General features: G+C 38.9%; 1 protein-coding gene across 1 annotated transcript in view; it reads left to right on the top strand.

Moving 5' to 3' along the window:
- The window catches only part of LOC125047788 (myosin heavy chain, non-muscle-like), a gene marked incomplete in the record, with an annotated part of 96,543 nt that overhangs the window by 76,040 nt on the left and 503 nt on the right, over positions 1-20,000 (top strand). The window contains 17 exon segments of the mRNA XM_047646227.1: positions 2,440-2,532; positions 2,830-2,992; positions 4,386-4,529; positions 5,044-5,150; positions 5,387-5,494; positions 5,661-5,821; positions 5,954-6,116; positions 6,639-6,918; positions 7,105-7,327; positions 7,504-9,873; positions 9,987-10,158; positions 10,335-10,805; positions 10,925-11,071; positions 11,220-11,426; positions 11,617-11,772; positions 11,965-12,128; positions 17,731-20,000. The exon segment at positions 17,731-20,000 is cut by the window's right edge and continues 503 nt beyond it. Of these exon segments, the coding sequence (XP_047502183.1) occupies positions 2,440-2,532; positions 2,830-2,992; positions 4,386-4,529; positions 5,044-5,150; positions 5,387-5,494; positions 5,661-5,821; positions 5,954-6,116; positions 6,639-6,918; positions 7,105-7,327; positions 7,504-9,873; positions 9,987-10,158; positions 10,335-10,805; positions 10,925-11,071; positions 11,220-11,426; positions 11,617-11,772; positions 11,965-12,128; positions 17,731-17,860 (5,259 nt within the window).

Here is a 20,000-nt window from a genome sequence, read left to right as displayed (position 1 = left end):
TGACTCCCCGTCCTTCCTGTCTCTCTCTATATCCACCATCTGCACGCACCCTGACCCTTAATGAAACCCAAGCTCCGTTTGTGTTTGGAAAGATCCCCCGTTTGCCACTTTTGCATTTTGAAATTCCTCCTCTCACGTCCACTCCCTTCCCCCAGCTGGGACCTGGGCAGGGCTGTGGGCTGGTATTGTAGTTGTTTTTGATTTTGTTGAAATTGATGTGGACTGTTATGCCTGCAAGCACTGTTGGTTCTCCAGTCCTTTTCCAGCTTCTCTCAGATCTCTTTGTGTATTGCTTGTTTGCGTGCTTTTGATTCACAGTATGCTTTACTGGTTTTATTAGCAATGCGCTTGAGTAATGAGTATAGCTTTTCTGTTGTGTGAACTTTTTGCTTTTTTTAAAGTTGATCGTAGCTTGCGTGTGTTTCAGACATTTTTTTTTTTTGGTTTACCACCTGGGTTTGAGTAGTGGCAATCCAAAAGTTTTTCTTGTTTATTTTCTTGAAGCCACAAGACTCATAATTTTGATGATCTTCCCAAGAAGTGGAAGTTTTGTACTGCGGATAAACTTATTCTGTATGCTATTAGAGGAGTGGGCAGTGCTATATCCACAACTCGTCTAGCATACCATCAAAGTTTAGAGGAAAGAACCTCTTTTAAGTGGATTTGTGTTCCAAGATAGTACTGATGTACTCAATGTAATAGTTCAGTCTGTTGTAAATTTGTTTTTTGTTATTTATCAGAACAGGAGAGGAGGCAAGGGCATTCGATTCAAGAGACAATATCCATGGTCCGACAGTCTGTTTTGGTTAGATCTGAAGTAGCACTTAAATATAATCTATTATTGCATAGATGCCTGATGTTATGAGGCAGCAAATCAACCATTCTCAAGAGGAAAATAGTGAGGATGGGCAGTGTTTGCCGCATTAATGGTTCCTCAAGTGTGTTGAAGTGTGCATGGATGCCACACATACTAGGTCCGTAGTGGATTTATTTAAAACTTGCAATTCATTAGCTTTGCCATAACCATAGAAGCACATTTGGATAGATGTGCAGTATGTTTTTTCTCTTATTTTATTACATTTGCAGTTTCTGAGAAGAAAGGAGCCTTGATTTGACTCAACCTGTAAAATACTTTGTTTATATGTACAGATTAAATATATTTTTAAACATTGAAAAGATTTAGAGGGTAATTGCTAACATGAGTAAATAGACTGCATAAATCCTTCAAAGATTGCATGTACATAAATTTGTTCAATCTACACTTTTTATGATACTAACATAATTAGAGATAAATCACAGAAATATGTGAATATATTTATAAATATATTTTTCTTAATTCTGACAAAGATAGTCAAATAGTTTAGCAAGTGTTAGAAAATAGAAAAAATGTCATAGCATTCATCTTTCTACGATGACCGAGATGCTGTACATACAATGCCTTACGACAGTGTGCGTTAAAAGGAAGAGAAAAAGAAAAAGTTACAGGATTGCCCCATAGTGTAGCATTCACTGTTAGCAAGTCACTGATTCCGTTCTAGTATTCAGTGTGTATAGCACGTAGAATTTGTAGTTGTAGTGTAGAGTTTGTTGTGGAAGGTAAGTTCCTTTCCTAGTGTTATTTTTCTATTAATTTATTTATCTTTTTTTTCTAACAAAAAAAAAATGCAATATGTGACTTGTAATGAAGTGTATTTGGAATGTTTTAGTTAGTTTTTTTTTCTAATATTTTGGTCTTAACCAGATACATGGAACTGTTTTAAGACATGAGTTCTGTGTTTGTGCATTTGAGCAGAATTTAACACTAGAGAATGAATTAATGTTAATTTTACTGTGGGGTAGATAGAAATATATAATAAAGTAGATGTTGATATTTGAAATTATTTTTGATGATAGTATAAATTGTTTGCAGTTGTTGGCTAGCTTTGTGTTTGTATGAATATTATAGATATTAGTTATAAAAAAATCACATAAGAGGCTACTTTTAACTTCCTTAAAGTGAAATTATCAGCTAATTTCAATTTAGAATTCATTTAAACCACTTATCAGGGGCAGGTTATAAGTGGGTATCATAATGGCAGTATTTCAGGCCACCTCAATGCCCTTTGTGGTATTCTTTCATAATGGGGTCAGATTGCTTTTGTAATTGCTGCTTTCCCTGACAGGGTTCAGAACAAAGAGCCAGAAGCCACTCCAGATAATTTGTCTTTTGTCTGTTATCAGACTTGTTATGGTTCTTGGTAGAAAGGAACCATAGGAAGATAGATATAATGGCGGTTTCACGTGGCAATAACTGTTCGTTACAAAACCTGTAATCAGTCATTCACAATTGGCATAATGATGGGTACTGCTCCTGAGAAAGTCTTTGTCTGTACTTCCACTTTAGTTTGTAACTGCATTCATATCAGTATATTGTGTCTCATGCCTTTGGTGTTATTACAGGGAGAACTGGAAGCTCAGCTGCTGCAAGCCAACCCTATTCTTGAAGCCTTCGGTAATGCCAAGACAGTCAAGAATGACAACTCTTCAAGATTTGTGAGTATATATCTATTTGTGCATATTCTTTAACTGTGATTTTCCCCAATTGTTTGTACTATATTATCTTCCCAAGATCTGTGGGAAAGTCTGTCACTGTGTTTGTTATAGCTAAGTTCTATGATTGATATGTAAAGCTAGTGCAGGTATTTAAATACTGTAATTGAACTTTTTATTTCCTCTCAAGTCAAGAAAAATGAAGTTTGATTTTTGTTACTAGTTAAAAAAAAGAAGAAAAAAGAATGTATAGTGACCACATCAAGGACACTGTTTCACATAAGACTGATGATCTTTTAGGGTAAATTCATCCGTATCAACTTCGACAACTCGGGATACATCGCTGGTGCAAACATTGAGACGTACCTGCTGGAGAAGTCGAGAGCCATCCGCCAGACCAGCGATGAACGCACATTCCACATCTTCTACCAGCTGCTTTCTGGAGCCACTAGCCAGCAGAGGAGTAAGTAAATAATAACAAGTAAATCAAATCAAAGCAAATTGTCTCTTTACATGATGTTTTTGCCGTTTCCTTTGCAGGGCATATGATTCGTACTGTACAAGATACCAATTATTGAGGAGGGGATTAAGAAAATAGTAATTAAATAGAGATGAATGATAAATAAGTAGGAGGAAAATACAACTGCGACATTTGTCATAATTAGATACTGGAGTGTGAATGTGCTTTTAGTTTCTCAAAAGAAGCACAAGAAAAAATACAAACTGGATGGTAGGTGGGGGGAGGGAGAGGTCCTTGGATACCCACACACTTGCCACTTGTTAACGCTAATGCTGTTGACCTGACATCTGGTTTGACTGATGTACTAGATTAGAAATTGGTGTGTGTGCACTCCTGCGTGTGTGTATGTTCATGTCATTGTATGTGCATGCATGAGTGTGTGTGTGTGTGTTTGTGCATGGAGAGAGGGGTATGTTTGTGAATGGAGAGAGGGGTATGTTTGTGAATGGAGAGAGGGGTATGTTTGTGAATGGAGAGAGGGGTATGTTTGTGAATGGAGAGAGGGGTATGTTTGTGAATGGAGAGAGGGGTATGTTTGTGCATGGAGAGAGGAGTATGTTTGTGCATGGAGAGAGGAGTATGTTTGTGCATGGAGAGAGGAGTATGTTTGTGCATGGAGAGAGGAGTATGTTTGTGCATGGAGAGAGGGGTATGTTTGTGTATATGCAAGGTGGTGTGTTTGTGTTGGGGGTTCTGATGGTGTAGGGGTGTTTAGGTTTTGATAAATGTTATTTGTAAATGTAAACTTGTGTGGGTGTGGATAAATGTTTTGGTGTAATTATGTAAAATGGTGTGTGTGTGTGTTGGTATTAATTTGTGTGTGGATGAACATTGAAATGATGTTCAGCAGGTACAGATATTTTACACACCAGAACACTTAGCCTTTGGACTAGTTAAACAACTCTTCCAACTTTAATTGACCTGCTGTTTAACATGCAAATATTCTACTTGATTATACATTTGATGGCAGTTTAAATGTTTTTATGAGGTGAAACCAGCCATGTTGGCAAGTTAAATAAAACAGTTGTTACATTTAGTTAACTTTTATATGTCACACATTTGAGAATTGACTTTGACTTTTAGTTAATATGCAATCTCTTTGTTGATCTAAATTCATGCCTCCTTTCTTTTCAGAGCACTTTTCTTTACATTTAGCTCTGTGTGAAAATAATCTTGCCCCCCCCCCCCCCATCCAATTTGCATTTTTATTAGAGAAAACAAGTAAATATAATTTTTTACACACAAGTTCCTCCCTCCCTGATTTTCCTCCATTTATTGATAAATAAGGCTGTAAATCACACATTTGCACATTACTTACTTTTTCTGCCTATTGCAGAGGACTTCATCCTGGAAGACCCCAAGCACTACAACTTCCTGACCTGCGGCAAGATGCAGTTGCCAGGCATCGATGAGGTAGCCGAATTCCAGGCTACTGTCAAAGCCATGCAGATCATGGGCATGAACAATGATGATATTCAGTGTGAGTTTTTCTAATATTTGTATTGGTTGGAAATTTTGAAGAAGTTGGTGTTTATCAGAGTTAAGGTGAATGATGAGTTATAAATATATATATATATATATATATATATATATATATATATAACTTCTAATTTTGAATGGTTTGTAAACTGAAATTGATGAAAAACTTGGAGATAGTTTATTGAAAGAGCAGGTGTTAATGATAATGTTCCATAATAACAGGGAACTTGCTCTTTCTACTGATTTTTTTTCTGCTTTTATCATAAAAAGTAATTTTAGTCAAGCAGATCTGTGTATGTAAATTTGTTTCCAAGAGCCATAAAAGAATTCAGATGGAGAGATATTATTACCACTGCCTGCTACGTGTGGCTTGGAGGTGTCATATGAATTTCAAATGAGGTGCGGGAGCGTCTGGCAAGGTGTTGGAGAAAATGTAAATGGAATGCGTTAAGGGGTTGGTATGCTGATTTATATATCCTCTTGACGTCTCTCCTGACCTGAGGTTTGCCTTGCAGCCGTGTTCCGCACTGTGTCAGCCGTGCTGATGTTCGGCAACATGCAGTTCAAGCAAGAGCGCAATTCTGACCAGGCCACTCTTCCTGACAACACTGTGGCACAACAGGTGAGAGGCTGACAAGGGAATATGACCTTTGGGCACACATGTCTTGGCCACTTTGAATGCATACCCAGCTCTGTTCATAGTAATTACTTGGTCCACATAAGTTTCTGATTTTTCTTTTTCTTTTTATTGTTGCTAATGTGTAATTTTTGTTTATTTATTAAATTTTTTTACAATTGACTTTAAAATTTGACTTTATACTTTTGTATCCTAATGTAATTTTATTCCCTTCAAACTAGGTGGCTCATCTGCTGGGTCTGAATGTGACAGACTTGGTGCGTGGTTTCCTGAAGCCTCGCATCAAGGTGGGCCGTGAGACTGTCACAAAAGCCCAGAACAGGGAACAGGTGAGTTTGTTTCCATTTTTCCTCGATTTTAAAAAAATTCTTATAGTATGTTAACAAATATCAGGAAAGAGTCCCATGACTTATTTGCAGTCTTACATTACTTACTGGAAGTGTCTCTCCTTCCTAATCACTTTTACCTTTGACTAATTGCACATTTCTGTTCCAGTGTGAGTTTGCTGTGGAGGCCATTGCCAAGGCTCTGTATGAGCGCCTGTTCAAGTGGATTGTGATGCGCATCAACAGGTCACTTGATCGCACCAAACGCCAGGGAGCTTCCTTCATTGGCATCCTGGATATTGCAGGATTTGAGATCTTCGCCATGAACAGGTATGGTATAGGATTCTTCCTCCTTGTGTTAATGATTTCTCCTCAGTTTAGTTTAGTGTTTATTGAACGGAAGAAGCAAATAAATATAATTAAACCCCAGACTTATTTCTTATATTCCTCTTCCTCTTCCAGCTTTGAGCAGCTTTGCATCAACTACACGAACGAGAAGCTGCAGCAGCTGTTCAACCACACTATGTTCATCTTGGAACAGGAAGAGTACCAGAGGGAAGGCATTGAGTGGAAGTTCATTGACTTCGGTCTTGACTTGCAGCCCACCATTGACCTCATTGAGAAGGTGAGTGGATAATTTACCTTGCGCACCTGACTGGAAAAACTAGCTACCTTTTGTTAGATAAATTTTTGAAGGGTTCTCAATATTTGTTCAGGTGCCATTGTTACAGTAAGTGTCGTTTCACTTGATATGCAATACATAGCAAATTTTATTATTTGTAAGGGTTGATCCTCTTTGATACTTTTATTACATTTTTTGTGAGTCAATCCATTTTACCTTCTGTATTGTATTACAATAGTCACATAACTTTTACATCTCATTGGCAATGTCACTGATGTTATTAAGATAGTTTAGCATGTCTGGATTTGTTATTACCAATAGTTATATTATTATTGTAATAGGTTTTCCCAAGCCCTTGGGTAACCTTGCCATTTTGTGATATTTCATTGCAGCTGTACAAGGAAGAACTCACCAATTTCACTAATGCTACTAGGATAATGTATCACGTATGAATTTACCATTATTGATAATTCTTCTTTACTTATGTTAATAATTTACTTATGTTAATAATTTTTTCATGATCAGCCCATGGGTATCCTTGCCCTGCTGGATGAAGAGTGCTGGTTCCCCAAGGCCACAGACAAGAGTTTCATCGACAAGCTCAACAACTCGCACTCGGTTCACCCCAAGTTCTGCAAGTCTGAATTCCGTGACAAGGCTGACTTCGCCATTGTGCATTATGCAGGGAAGGTAGACTACTCTGGCCATCAGTGGCTTATGAAGAACATGGACCCTCTGAATGAAAACATTGTCTCACTCCTGCAGTGCTCTCAGGACCCCTTCATGGTGCAGATCTGGAAGGACGGTAAGGATTTCACAAGTGTTTGAATTTCATGTTCTTTGCATTGTCTCTTGGGAAAGTATATGTAGAAATGGATGTACTTTTGAATGTATGTTATTATGCGGTATTTACTCTTTTTTTTTTCCCCAAATCTTATATTTTTTAAGAACTTTGAAATTCATGTAAAACTAAAAACACTTTCCATTACAGCTGAAATTGTGGGCATGGCACAGCAGGCAATGGGAGACAGTCAGTTTGGTGCTCGTACCAGGAAGGGTATGTTCCGCACAGTCAGCCAGCTGTACAAGGAACAACTGACCAAGCTCATGGTCACTCTGCGCAACACCAACCCCAACTTCGTGCGTTGCATCATCCCCAACCATGACAAGCGTGCAGGCAAAATTGATGCTGGTCTTGTGCTTGATCAACTCAGGTTAGCATGACTTTGCATCTTTTTTAGTGTATTCATAGTAGAGTTCTTAGTATTATAATCTAATCACTTTTTTATGATAGGATCAGAAATAGTGTCAAGTTTTTTAGAGGTTTAGATATTATCTAAATAAAATCCCTTATATATACTGCAGAGACTAACTTGTGACTCTCCCACAGGTGCAATGGTGTGTTGGAAGGTATCAGAATCTGTCGCCAGGGCTTCCCCAACCGCATTCCCTTCCAGGAGTTCCGCCAGCGTTATGAGCTACTCACTCCGAACATCATCCCCAAGGGCTTCATGGATGGCAAGAAGGCCTGCGAGATGATGATCCAGGCTCTGGAGCTTGAACCAAATCTCTATCGTATTGGTCAGAGCAAGATCTTCCTGAGAGCTGGTGTGCTGGCTTCCCTGGAAGAGGAGAGGGACATCAAGATGACAGACCTGATTGTGCAGTTCCAGGCTTACTGCAGAGGTATGTTGGCTCGCAAGAACTACCAGAAGAGGCTCCAGCAGCTCAATGCCATCAGGATCATCCAGCGCAACTGTGCAGCGTACCTCAAGCTGCGCAACTGGCAGTGGTGGAGGCTGTACACTAAGGTGAAGCCTCTCCTCCAGGTGACCAAACAAGAAGAAAAGCTGGTGCAGAAGGAAGAAGAGCTCCGTACCATCCAGTCTGTGCTGGAGGGCCAGAAGAAGACCAACAAGGAGATCGAGATGAAGTTCCAGCAAGCCATGCAGGAGAAGAATGTCCTGGCTGAACAGCTCCAGGCAGAAACTGAGCTGTGTGCGGAAGCAGAGGAAATGAGAGCAAGATTGTTGGCCCGCAAGCAGGAACTCGAAGACATCCTTCATGACATGGAAACTCGCCTTGAGGAGGAGGAAGAGCGAACAGGAAACCTCACTTCAGAAAAGAAGAAGCTCCAGCTGCAGATCCAGGACTTGGAAGAACAACTGGAGGAGGAAGAAGCTGCACGCCAAAAGCTCCAACTGGAGAAGGTGCAAGCCGACGGCAAAATCAAAAAGCTGGAGGAGGAATATGCTCTCATGGAAGACATGAACCAGAAGATGACTAAGGAAAAGAAGATGCTGGAGGAGAGGTCAATGGATGTTACCAGCACACTAGCGGAAGAAGAGGAGAAGTCCAAACACCTGATGAAACTCAAGGCCAAGCACGAGTCCATGCTTACAGAGCTCGAAGACAGAATCAAGAAGGAACAGCAAAGCAGGTCAGAACTGGAACGTGCTAAGAGACGCTGTGAGACAGACCTGAATGACCTCAAGGAACAGCTCAATGAGAAGAAGAATCAGATCCATGAAGTACAAATCCACCTTGCCAAACGTGAAGAGGAGCTTGCCCAAGCAATGATGCGTGTGGATGAGGAAGCTGCTGCTAAGTCACAGCTGCAGAAAAGCATGAGGGAGGTAGAATCCCAGCTGAATGAGCTTCAGGAGGATCTTGAGGCCGAGAGAAACCTTAGGGCTAAGGCAGAGAAACAGAAGAGGGACTTGAATGAAGAGCTTGAGGCCTTGAAGAATGAACTTCTGGACTCCTTGGACACCACTGCGGCACAACAAGAGCTGCGCACCAAGAGGGAGGAGGAGCTTGCCAGTCTCAAGAAGAGCCTTGAGGATGACCAGACCATTCATGAGCAGCAGATTGCAGAGCTGCGCCAGAAACAGAGTCACGCTCTTGAAAATCTTAACCAGGAGATTGACCAACTCAAGAAGTCCAAGATGGGAGTTGACAAGGTCAAGAGTCAACTCGAGGCTGAAAATGCTGATCTGGCCAATGACCTCAAGAGCACCATATTGAGCAAACAAGAAAGCGAAAAGAAGAGAAAGCAGTGTGAATCCATGATCTCTGACTTGCAGCAGAAGATTGCAGAGTCTGACAGAACTAAGTCTGACATGCAGGAACGTCTTGGCAAATTGGAGCAGGAACTGAATGCTGCCAACATGGCCATGGAAGAAGCAGATTCCAAGGCCATGTCAGCCAACAATCAGCTGAAGAGCCTGGAGGCTCACTTGCAGGAGACTCAAGGCTTGCTGGAGGAGGAGACACGCCAGAAGCTCAACCTCAACTCCCGCTTGAGAGCCTTGGAGCAGGAGAAGGACCAACTGCAGGAAGCCCTGGAGGAGGAGGAGGGATCCAAGCGCAATCTGGAAAAGCAGGTTGCCACCCTCCAGGTCCAACTCAGCGAGGCTAAGAAGAAGGCTGAGGAGGAGTCCAACAATTCCCAACAGCTGGAGGACACTCGCAAGAGGCAGATGAAGGAGCTGGAGGAACTGCGTGCTCGCCTGGCTGAGCTGGAAGCCACCAATGAGAAACTAGAGAAGAGCAAGAGGAAGTTGCAAGCCGAGTTGGAAGATGCCCAGGTGGACATTGATACCAACAGGGCTAAGGTGGTGGAACTGGAGAAGAAGCAGCGCAACTTTGACAAGATGCTCAATGAAGAGAAGAGCAACTTCGAGCTGTGCCAGCAGGAGAAGGAGAACGCGGAGCGTGAGGCCAGGGAGAAGGAGACCAAGATTCTTTCTCTTAATAGGTGGGTTTTTGTCTTTAACTGAGTGACATTGATACATATAGAACACATGACTAGAGGAATTTAAAAATTGTATTTTATGTGATAATAATTTTATGAAAATTTTTCCAATACAGGACACTAGAAGAATACATGGACCGCATTGAGGAACTGGAGACAGGCAAGAAGCGACTACAGATTGAGCTGGATGACCTTATCTCAACCCGAGGAACAGCTGACAAGAATGTCCATGAACTGGAGAAGGCAAAACGTGCTCTGGAGTCCCAGTTGGCTGAACAGAAGACCCAGGTAAGATTTTTCTCTTTATTCTATTCTTATTAGGTTTGGGATACTCCCCTCAGTTTCTTCCCCCCTTTTTTTTTTTTTTTTTTTTTTTTCCCCCTTATGAAACAGAATGAGAAAAAGCATATGACATTCTTGATCCATTTATATTATTGAAATTTTTCATTGTTTTCCATCTACAGATTGAAGAACTTGAGGATGAACTCCAGTTGACTGAAGATGCCAAGCTTCGCCTTGAAGTCAACATGCAGGCAATGAAGGCCCAGTTTGAGCGTGATCTCAACGCACGTGAAGAGCAGGGAGAAGAGAAGCGCCGTGGCCTGCTCAAACAGCTGCGGGAACTCGAGGCTGAACTTGAGGAGGAACGCAAACAGCGCACTGCAGCTGTCACAGCACGTAAGAAGCTTGAGGGAGACCTTAAGGACATGGAAGGACAGTTGGAGATGAATGGCAAGGTAAAGGACGATGCCCTCAAACAGCTGAAGCGCGCAGGAGCACAACTGAAGGAATACCAGAGAGAGGCAGAAGAGAGCCGAGCGTCGCGTGAGGAAATGTCAGCACAGTACAAGGACCTGGAAAGGAAGATCAAGATTATGGAAACTGAGCTCCTGCAGTATCAGGAAGACCTCAGTGCAGCAGAGAGAGCACGCAAGGTGAGAATCACATTCGAGAGTATTCAAGCCCCGACTTTTCTTGAGGTTGCCCAATATATATATATCCCCCCTTCCAATAATCTCTAACCATCTCCATCTTTTTACTCTTTCTTCCACAGAATGCAGAGAGTGAACGAGATGAACTCCAGGAAGAGCTCAACCAGTACACATCCAAGGCCACCCTCAGTGCTGATGAGAAGAAGAGGTTAGAGGCCAGAATTTCATCACTGGAAGAAGAATTAGAGGAAGAACAAAGCAATGTCGAGGTGAGGAGTAGCAATGACTTAAAGTTAATTGTAATTACAACTGTTGTTGTTAAAAATTGGGATTATTCACTGGCAGTATCACTTATGGGAAATAATTATTGACGGAGATGAAGTAAGAAGTAAGTAAAATACAATTCTTGTCTCCCAGGTTCTCATGGACAAGATGCGCAAGAACCAGCTCGCTATGGAACAGCTACAGACAGACTACAACACAGAGAAGTCATCTGTGGTGAAATTGGAAGGACAGCGCTCAATGCTGGAACGACAGAACAAGGAGCTCAAGGCCAAGCTTGCCGAGATGGAGGCTGAAGTGCGATCCAAGACCAAGGCCACCATTGCAGCCCTTGAGTCTAAGGTCAGTAGCTTTGTATTGTTTTTTATGAGGATTGAATGAATCAAACTATGTATTATTCCAGAAAAATTTCTTGAGGTGGTGTAGATGTGGCTACCTGCATTTTCAAGAAATGAAATTGCATTTGAGTTATATCAAAAGTTCCAGAACATTATTGGAGCTGTGATTGAATAACTAAATGTTTTGAAATTAGGTCGGCAACCTGGAGGAACAGCTGGAGGTTGAGGCACGTGACCGTCTGGCACAGGCAAAGGCCAACCGCAAATTGGAGAAGAAGCTGAAGGAGCTTGTCATGCAGGTGGAGGATGAACGAAGACACGCAGACCAGTACAAGGAGCAACTGGATAAGGTTAGTTTTTTCTGTAGAATTTCAAGGTGTGATTTGATTTGGTGTTCTGTGTGTAATGTGCAATGGACTCTTTGACTGTGTAGTAGGGTGATTTTTAAAGATAGCTCTAGTTTTGTATGAATTGAAATAATCACAGGGTGGAATTAGGAATGATTTGATTGGCAAAGAATTGACATTATCCTTTCTCTACAGTCAAATGCCCGAGTCAAGCAACTGAAGCGCAGTGTAGAGGAGACAGAAGACGAGCTTTCCAAAGAAAAGATGCAGCGTCGCAAGGCCCAGCGTGAAGTTGAAGACATGATGGAGTCCCAGGAGGCTCAGAACAGAGAGATTTCATCCCTGAAGACGAAACTCAGGTACAGACCCTCTAGCTGACTATTTTCTTTTTATATACAAATTTGTGTTCAGGTTTTTAAGGCTATATTATGTGGGTTGGGATAGAACTGTAGGGAAGAACTAATTTTTGAATGTTTTTTTTTTTTTTTTCTCCAACTGGATGGGAAAGAAATAATGCCTGGAGAATGAAAAAGAAAGGACCAGGCATACAGAGATCTGGGACTGAAAGAACAGCATTTTTTTCTCTTCTTTTCCAAGCCAAAGGTGTATTTTGACAAGCAACCTAAATCCGTTTGAATTTCACACTTCCTGATGCTATTTGTGGCAGCTAAGTTTAAGGTTGCCGAGACTAAACTTGAATACAGCTTCCCTTTATTTATTACTTCAGTGCCAGGTAGATTTTGGGTTAAAGAGGATGAAAAGTAAAACAAAGTTCTAGTTTAATAGGCAATCAAAGTTGATATAAGTGTTACCAGTAAAATAATGTTTACAGATGTGCTCAGTGTTTTTTGTAGAGTAATAAATAGGTAGAGAAATCAGTTAATGTATGTAACAAGCTAAACTGTATTACATGCTTACTGTACAAGGAGCTAGTTAGGACTGGGAAATTAGCTTTAATGTAGGTAGAGCTAGTTAGAGCTAGTAGATTGTGCTAGAAAGAATATAATGAAACGAACAGTGAAATCAACTGGCACAAAACTTTAAAAAGGAAAGAACATAATGAAACGAACAGTGAAACCAACTGGCACAAAACTTTAAAAAGTAGCAAATCAGAGGAGCAGAAAAGAAGAGAAAAGAAAAGAAAAGAAAAAATCAAGACAAAGTTACTTGTCAAAATACACCATAACTAGATTATATATAGATGATTAATTATGCGATGCCTCTTCCACTGAGGCAGGGTAGCAGTGTTTTTTTTTTCATTATTTATAAGGATTCAGTGTAAGATAATACACTGAGACAAGTGTGGGATGCTGAAATTTAAAGTGTCCAGGATACACCTTCAGAAAAGCTAGCTTTTTTCCAGATATATTTTATATTTTTTTTGCTATTTTTTCAGATTTTTTGTTTTGACAAGTTATGAGCTTGTGTTGGGGAAATTTATAAGAGAGGATGAAAGAGATTTGTTTTTTATTTCTCTTTAAGTAGGGTTGGATACTGGGGCAAAAAAAAAAAAAAAAGTGTTTGTTCTCATTCACTATTATATATAGTTGCCATGATTTGTCATTATTTTTCTTTATCCTTAGTATCACTTTCAGTTCCCTTTTTGATCCCCATTATTTTATTTATTTATTTTTATCACCATTGTCTTTCTAAAAGATACTAGTCATCATCATCATCATCACTATAGGTATTATTGATAACAATTGTTTGTTATTGATCTAGATATGATAAATATCATAAACTTAACTGGCATGACTTTATTTGGTACTGATTACTATTATTGATGATACTGTTATTAGTGATGATGATCTTTATTCATATCATGTCATACTGTGTAGCCAGTCTGGAAAGTGTCAGTTGTGTACCCTAGTTATTGTCCTTGGGTTTACTAGTGCACCTGTCTGGCTGAAATTAGTTATCAGGTGCTCTTGAAAATTACGGATACATTAGAGTATTTTGTAATATTGGATTATTGAGTTTTTAATCACTTCAGACGTCCTGTTTTTACCAAGTCTGTATTCAGGGTTTAGACTATTCAAGGGTTAGACTTTTTCTAAGAGTTGTGCTTGGTTTATGAATCCAGCAGCTTGCTGTTCACTTCAGAGGGGAGCCTAGGAAGAATTAAAATTATTTTTGTGCACTTCATATGGCTTTAGCTTCATCAAACCCAAGGTAGTAGTGAAAAGTTTTGCACTATCCAGTCTGGTCATATCAGAACTTCAATATTCACACATTCACAGGATCGATCAAGTCCATTTTCGCAATGATCTTGTCTCCCTCTTTCAGTCTTCTGTTGGCTGCTTCTCCGTCTGAGGCTAAATCTGTAGTTGACAGTCCTTCATCTGCTATAAAGTTTCAGTTGACTGTGTAGACAATAAGTACATCCACAGACATTTTCACATTATTTTTTAAAACCTTTTCTCCCAGTCTATGAATCCTGGTACATTTTTGTACTGCTTTGAGCCAAGAGGCTGTATATATAAAGCCAATGAGTGTGTTCTGAGTATTTAAATGGCTTGTATAGTGTGTGGCAATAGTTTTTAGATGATCAACTTTGGAGTAAAAATGTTTAAAAAAATGGAGAGAAGGAATAGGATTTTCTTTAATGATCATTGTAGATAAGAAGTCAAAGAATTTTCATAGTACATTTTTAAGACATTAAGATCCCTATATTTTGGTAATTAACTATTCCTTTAATAAGTTTAGGCTTGTATTTTAACTTTTTTTTTGATCAAATAAAGTTAAGTTAGTGTCACATGTACTCCCAGAGATTTTGATAATGTTGTAAAGTTACATAAAACTGCATCTTGTAGTATGACTAAATAATTTCTGTAGTTTATTAAAAGATACTTCATAGTTTTTACATATACTTTTTGAGCCCCTATACCTGTGAAAAATATAAAATGCAAGAAAATGGTCAGTGTTTTGTTTATCTATTTATTTATTTATATATTTATCTATATTTAAGCGGAGCTTCAATTTTAATCGCAAAGTTAGGGGTTGGCTTTTCAGAGTAACAGAGCCAGTGAGTGGCTTCGTAGCTTTAGCAAATTGCAAATATTTATATATATATTTAAAATCACATTGACAAATGACTGATAAATGTACTACTGGATTCAATGCTTGTTTTTTGTGTCTTTTGAAGGGCTGGGGGGAAAAAAGTTTAAAAGTTAAATACTACCTTATTTTTGCTTTTGTTTTTTGGGTCCTCCTAACACCTCATGTACTTTTGTCAGTTATTTGCTAAACCTTGAATATGTTAGTATCTCCAAAATTTAGTACTCTGTTTGTAGAAGAAATATCTACCCCACAAAAACAAAACTATAATGATATTGAAGAGTGTGTGTCCAATTCTGTGTTGTGTTACAGCAGTAGTAAAGGTGGTAGTCACAGCCACGTACTGAGTAGCCGTCGCATTGTCACCACAACCACACACGCTCAGGACAGTGAGGAGGACTAGTGGGCTTCCGTGGGTACCTCCTTCCCTCGTTATCTGCCGTGTCTCTCCTTCCCTCCTCTCTTCCTCCCCCTTTTGACGACTCAAACAGTTCCTTGTGTTCCCTTTGTCTCGCCTAATCCTGTGGTCCTTTCTTCTCTCTCCCTCTTTTTTTACTTTTATTGTCTATTATATTTCTTTCCTCTTCCACCTCTTGTTCTTCTGTATTTTTCATTTTGGTCTCCCTGTTTGCCTTCTTCCTTTTGTACCTTCTTTCTTTTCTTTTTTTTTCTTTTTCCCAACCCTTTCTTTTGTCTTCCTCTTCGTTTATTTTTTCCTTCTTTATTTTTCTTCTCCTACCTTCTTCTCCCCTTCTTCCCCCTTACTACAACTACTGTTACTATTATTATTCCACTTCTTGATCATCATATTATTCTTCCTCTTCCTCTTCTTGTTCTTCCTCTTCCTCTTCCTCTTCCTCTTCTTCTTCCCTTTCTCCTCCTCCCCCTCCCCCTCCCCCTCTCCCTCCCCGTCCTTAGGCCTATAGCTGAGTCCAATCCAAGTACCTGTTGATTATTCCCTTTTTGATTTCTAGTTTTATTTACCTGCTACAAGAGCTTCCTCGCGCCTTTTATGCATAGCTTGTCTTCTACGTCTTAGTTTTCTTCTTCTTCTGTGTAAATTCTTTTTTTTGTTATTTTCACACCCTGTTTTATGTTCATTTTGACTTTTTTTCTTTTATTTTTTTTTTCTTTATTATTTTTGTTTTCTTTCCACCCCTAGGATTTTGAGGATATGAGTCTACACGCAAAATGAGATTCCACACAGTAGGATTATATGCGGATAATATATGATTAAGAACTTGAGGGGTGGGAGTTGGGTTAGGAATAAATGGGTAAAACCTGGAGAGATGGAAGATATGAATGAAGAGACACAGGAAATAAGAACCCTTTACACTTTTTTCTTCCTTCCTGAGCAATTTTTCAACCTTACCAGTCAACATTCAATACACTTTTGTACTTTTTTTTTACTCATTTCATATTTTTTTTTTTTCCCTTTTTTGTATTAATTTTTTTGGAAGTACTTTTCCCACCTTCTAATGTCACTCTCTCTACCGGTGGCTACTGCAGCCAAGCCGAAGCTGAAAAGATCTTAAATCAAATCACAAAGAGAACAAATCGAGGTCTGTGCAAGCTCATGAAGAACGCATCCACTTCAAACGTGATTGATCTCACACAAGATTTCAGTAGCAGTGAAGACGAGAAGTTTGTGTTCCCTTGTGGTTATTTGCCCGCGTAGTGAAGGCGTTGTGTTTAATTGGTTTTTTTTTTTTTTTTTATTATTTACTGTGTGTGCGGTGGATACAGTCAAAATATAGGAATGTTGTTGGTTGCATCTCAAACAAAAATTATGATAATTCATTAACACAAGCGCAACAAAAAAAAAATCACTGCATCGAGATGTGTGATTAGAGTTTGAGATCTTTCCCTTGTCTGAAGTATTGATTTCTTGACAACCAGACTAACAGTTTTCCTGTGAAGATTTAAGGGTGTGAACCAACTAATCAGATATTTTGATAACAGATAGATGTATTAGGTTCTAACAGTTATTATTTACATTTTTTGTTGTTGTCTTGCTACTACATTTACTGCATGAGTGCATCTGATATAATGCTGCAGCTGTTAGCAGAGCATTATATATACTTTCCCCAAAAAATTAATACTTTGCTAGTGACAGTAATGTTTGGATAGCTGGTGAAGACCATTTCTGAGCATTTTTCGTTCCTTGCAGATACTCCTCTCGGAAAGGTCACGTGTTAGTAACGTCCCTACCAGTCTTTGCATGAAATTAACCTGTTGTGATGACACTATGTGCAGTCCACAGTTTTAGAAACACCTGTGACTGTTGTTATCTAGCGTTGTTGAATAGAAGCATCAGTTAGATATGATATTAATCTATTTATTATTCTTTGTTTCTAACCAACTGTAATGTGAAGAGCTTGCTGTTGGTGTGTATACACATATATTTATATATGAAATATGTATATATATTTATATATAAAATATGTATATGTATTATGTATTATGTATATGTATATGTATATGTCTGTATGCACGCATATACATAATCGTATATACACACACTTAACACGTACATACACCCAGTATATATCACATTATGATATAAATATGCATGCAGACATGCCTGCTTGTTCTACACCCTTTTTGCTCTTTTGCACTTGAATGTATGTAATTTTTTCATCAGTTTTGACAAATGATTCATAGTACTTTTGATTTTTCTACTTGTTCAAGTAAAAGACTTTGAATCAAAACCATGTTCAAATCTAACTTTAAATACCAAATCTTTAACATCTTTATACCTTAATAATTATACATGCTATAATAACAGAAGACCCTTTTTATCATGATTCCTCTTAAAGAACTGGCACCTGTCGTGTGAATGTCGTGCGAGACGAGAAACGCCTTAATAACCTGGTCCTCTCCCTTCCCCCTCCCCCCCCATAGGCGTGGCGGTGCTGGGATCAGCTCCCGCCTTGACTTCCTCGGAATGAAGCGCGGGTCGATCGCAGCTGCCAGTGACGACTCTCAGAACGCGGACGACTCAGTGGACGGGGAGGAAGATGCCACCAAGTGAGCGGTCGGCCCAGCTGGGCAGAACGTGTCTGCCCCAGGACACACCTCTGTGTATTGATCACCCCAGAGATTGGAAAGGGACTCAAGGACACTCATGAAAGGGGGTTGAAAGGATATTAACTTGATCCAAGATAGTGATTTATAAAATTTCAAGAGAAAATGTGATTTTTTTTTTTTCAAAGATTAGTAATAAAGAAAGAAATTCAGAAGGTGATGTGTTGCAAATACATTTCATTGTAAGTTAATGTCTGAAATGTCAAAATTGAAATAGCAGCATTGTCCTGTGAGCTGCATTTATCAACAAAAATTGCATACACAGCAGTTTCATTATAGTATGGATGGTAAACTTTCCTTTGGTTTTCTCAATGGAAATATTTATATATTAACACAATTTTCATCTTTCCTGAAAGGAGAAAATAAAATAAAAATTGTAATGCAAAATTAGGAAAATTTGATTATAGAATTATGTAAAAATTTCTCCTAAGGTGTGTCTCTATGTTGAACTAGTTGCCATATTATAGCCTTGCACCATGAGTGAACTGACAAATTGTATTCAACATTCCAGGAAAATAGGGCTTATCAACGTTGGCATATTTGTACTTAATAGTAAGGAGGGAAGATTAATTGGATAGGATCTATGGTTACAAAATGAAAAATAATAAAAGCACAAAGTTGCCTCTCCTAATCCCCAACAATTTTCTACCCATATAAGGAAGCTACCATAAGATAGCATAAGGTAGGGATAGTTGTTGGGGATGAGGACCTGGCCGATAACCTTAGGTGAATTGGTGTGGAAGGGAACAGCACAGTGGTTGCCAAGCAACGCAGGGCTATCCCACTTGATAGAGGTTGGATATACAAGTACACTCGTGGCTGAAGGGTTGGTGTGCACAGCCAGGTATGTCTTTTCCTCATGCCTGTGAGAGAGACGCACACTGACCCTACCACCTGGTGATGCCAGCAGTGCGAAAGGAGCTCAATGGCTCAGGCAATATTTGCCAATGGACATCAAATGATATGAAGTGTGCCTCGGCACACAACTTTTTTTACTGTCATAATAGATTTTCCTAACTTTGTATCAAACTAACCGTGAATGCTTCCAATCTGCTACATTTGTATAGATTAAATAATAATGGATGAACTAACATATTACCATTAGTTAAGAGCTGCCTATATGATTATTATTATTGTTATGTAATATCAGTGAGTATCTTGTATAGTCGCCCGGCCAATTAGCAATGCAGTCTTTCTTATCCATCCTGTACTCTTTTATTGCTATTTTTATTTAGAACTCATTAACTCTCCTAGTACTTCTTTCTCCTTTTTTATAACTGAAGTTTTTGTTGCTTTTTTATTTAACTTTCTTTCTATTTAGTTGTATTTACTGGTTGTAATCTTAGGCTTATTATTTATCTTGAACCTTCCAAGTGACCTTAAAAAAAAGCTTAAAAAAAGAAAAAAAGAAAAAAGATTTTGACTCATTGCTCATCATCAAGTCCCAATCTTCTCACTTCTTATTGTAAATCATTCCCAGTTCTGTAGGAAGAGTATATGCCTTATAGATGTAGAACAAAGCTAGGGGGAGTAATGAATAACTAATTATAAACCGAAGTAGCCGTAGAGGGTAAATACGGAAATGATATACACTTGTACAGGGTGGCCATAAGAAACGTTTCCCTTTTTTTTTTCTTTTTTTTTTTCCAAGTAGCCGTAATGTCTTTTTGAAATTGTGATTTAAAAGTATGAAAGCTTCTATAAGGTGCTTTGTTTTTGATATTGCTAATGCATTTGTTAATTTGAACTTTTTTGATCAGGTATCGTATGAACTAGGAAGAATTTCAGTCGAGCCAATTTTTCTATATAAATAAAAGAGCAGGGTACACTAGCTTACCAGTGAAGTTTAGGCCAGAGAAGTTCCATGGAGACTTGTCAGTTTGGAAGCACAAGTATATTCATGATTGAGGATGATGTATCTCGAGTCTGGAAATGGTTTTATTTTTCTGGCTTTTTTTTTTTAATGGTTTTCAGTTGTTAGTCTTTGAATTTATCACAAGTAAACAACAGACCCGAGTAGTCTTTTACCAATTTTGTTATAAGAGAAATGCCATTAATAAATCTCTCATTCCAAAAGAAGTGGAGGA

Source organism: Penaeus chinensis, chromosome 42, assembly GCF_019202785.1.
Source record: "Penaeus chinensis breed Huanghai No. 1 chromosome 42, ASM1920278v2, whole genome shotgun sequence".
In the NCBI taxonomy this organism is placed as follows: Eukaryota; Metazoa; Arthropoda; class Malacostraca; order Decapoda; family Penaeidae; genus Penaeus; species Penaeus chinensis.
This window is presented reverse-complemented; position numbering and strand designations above follow the sequence as displayed.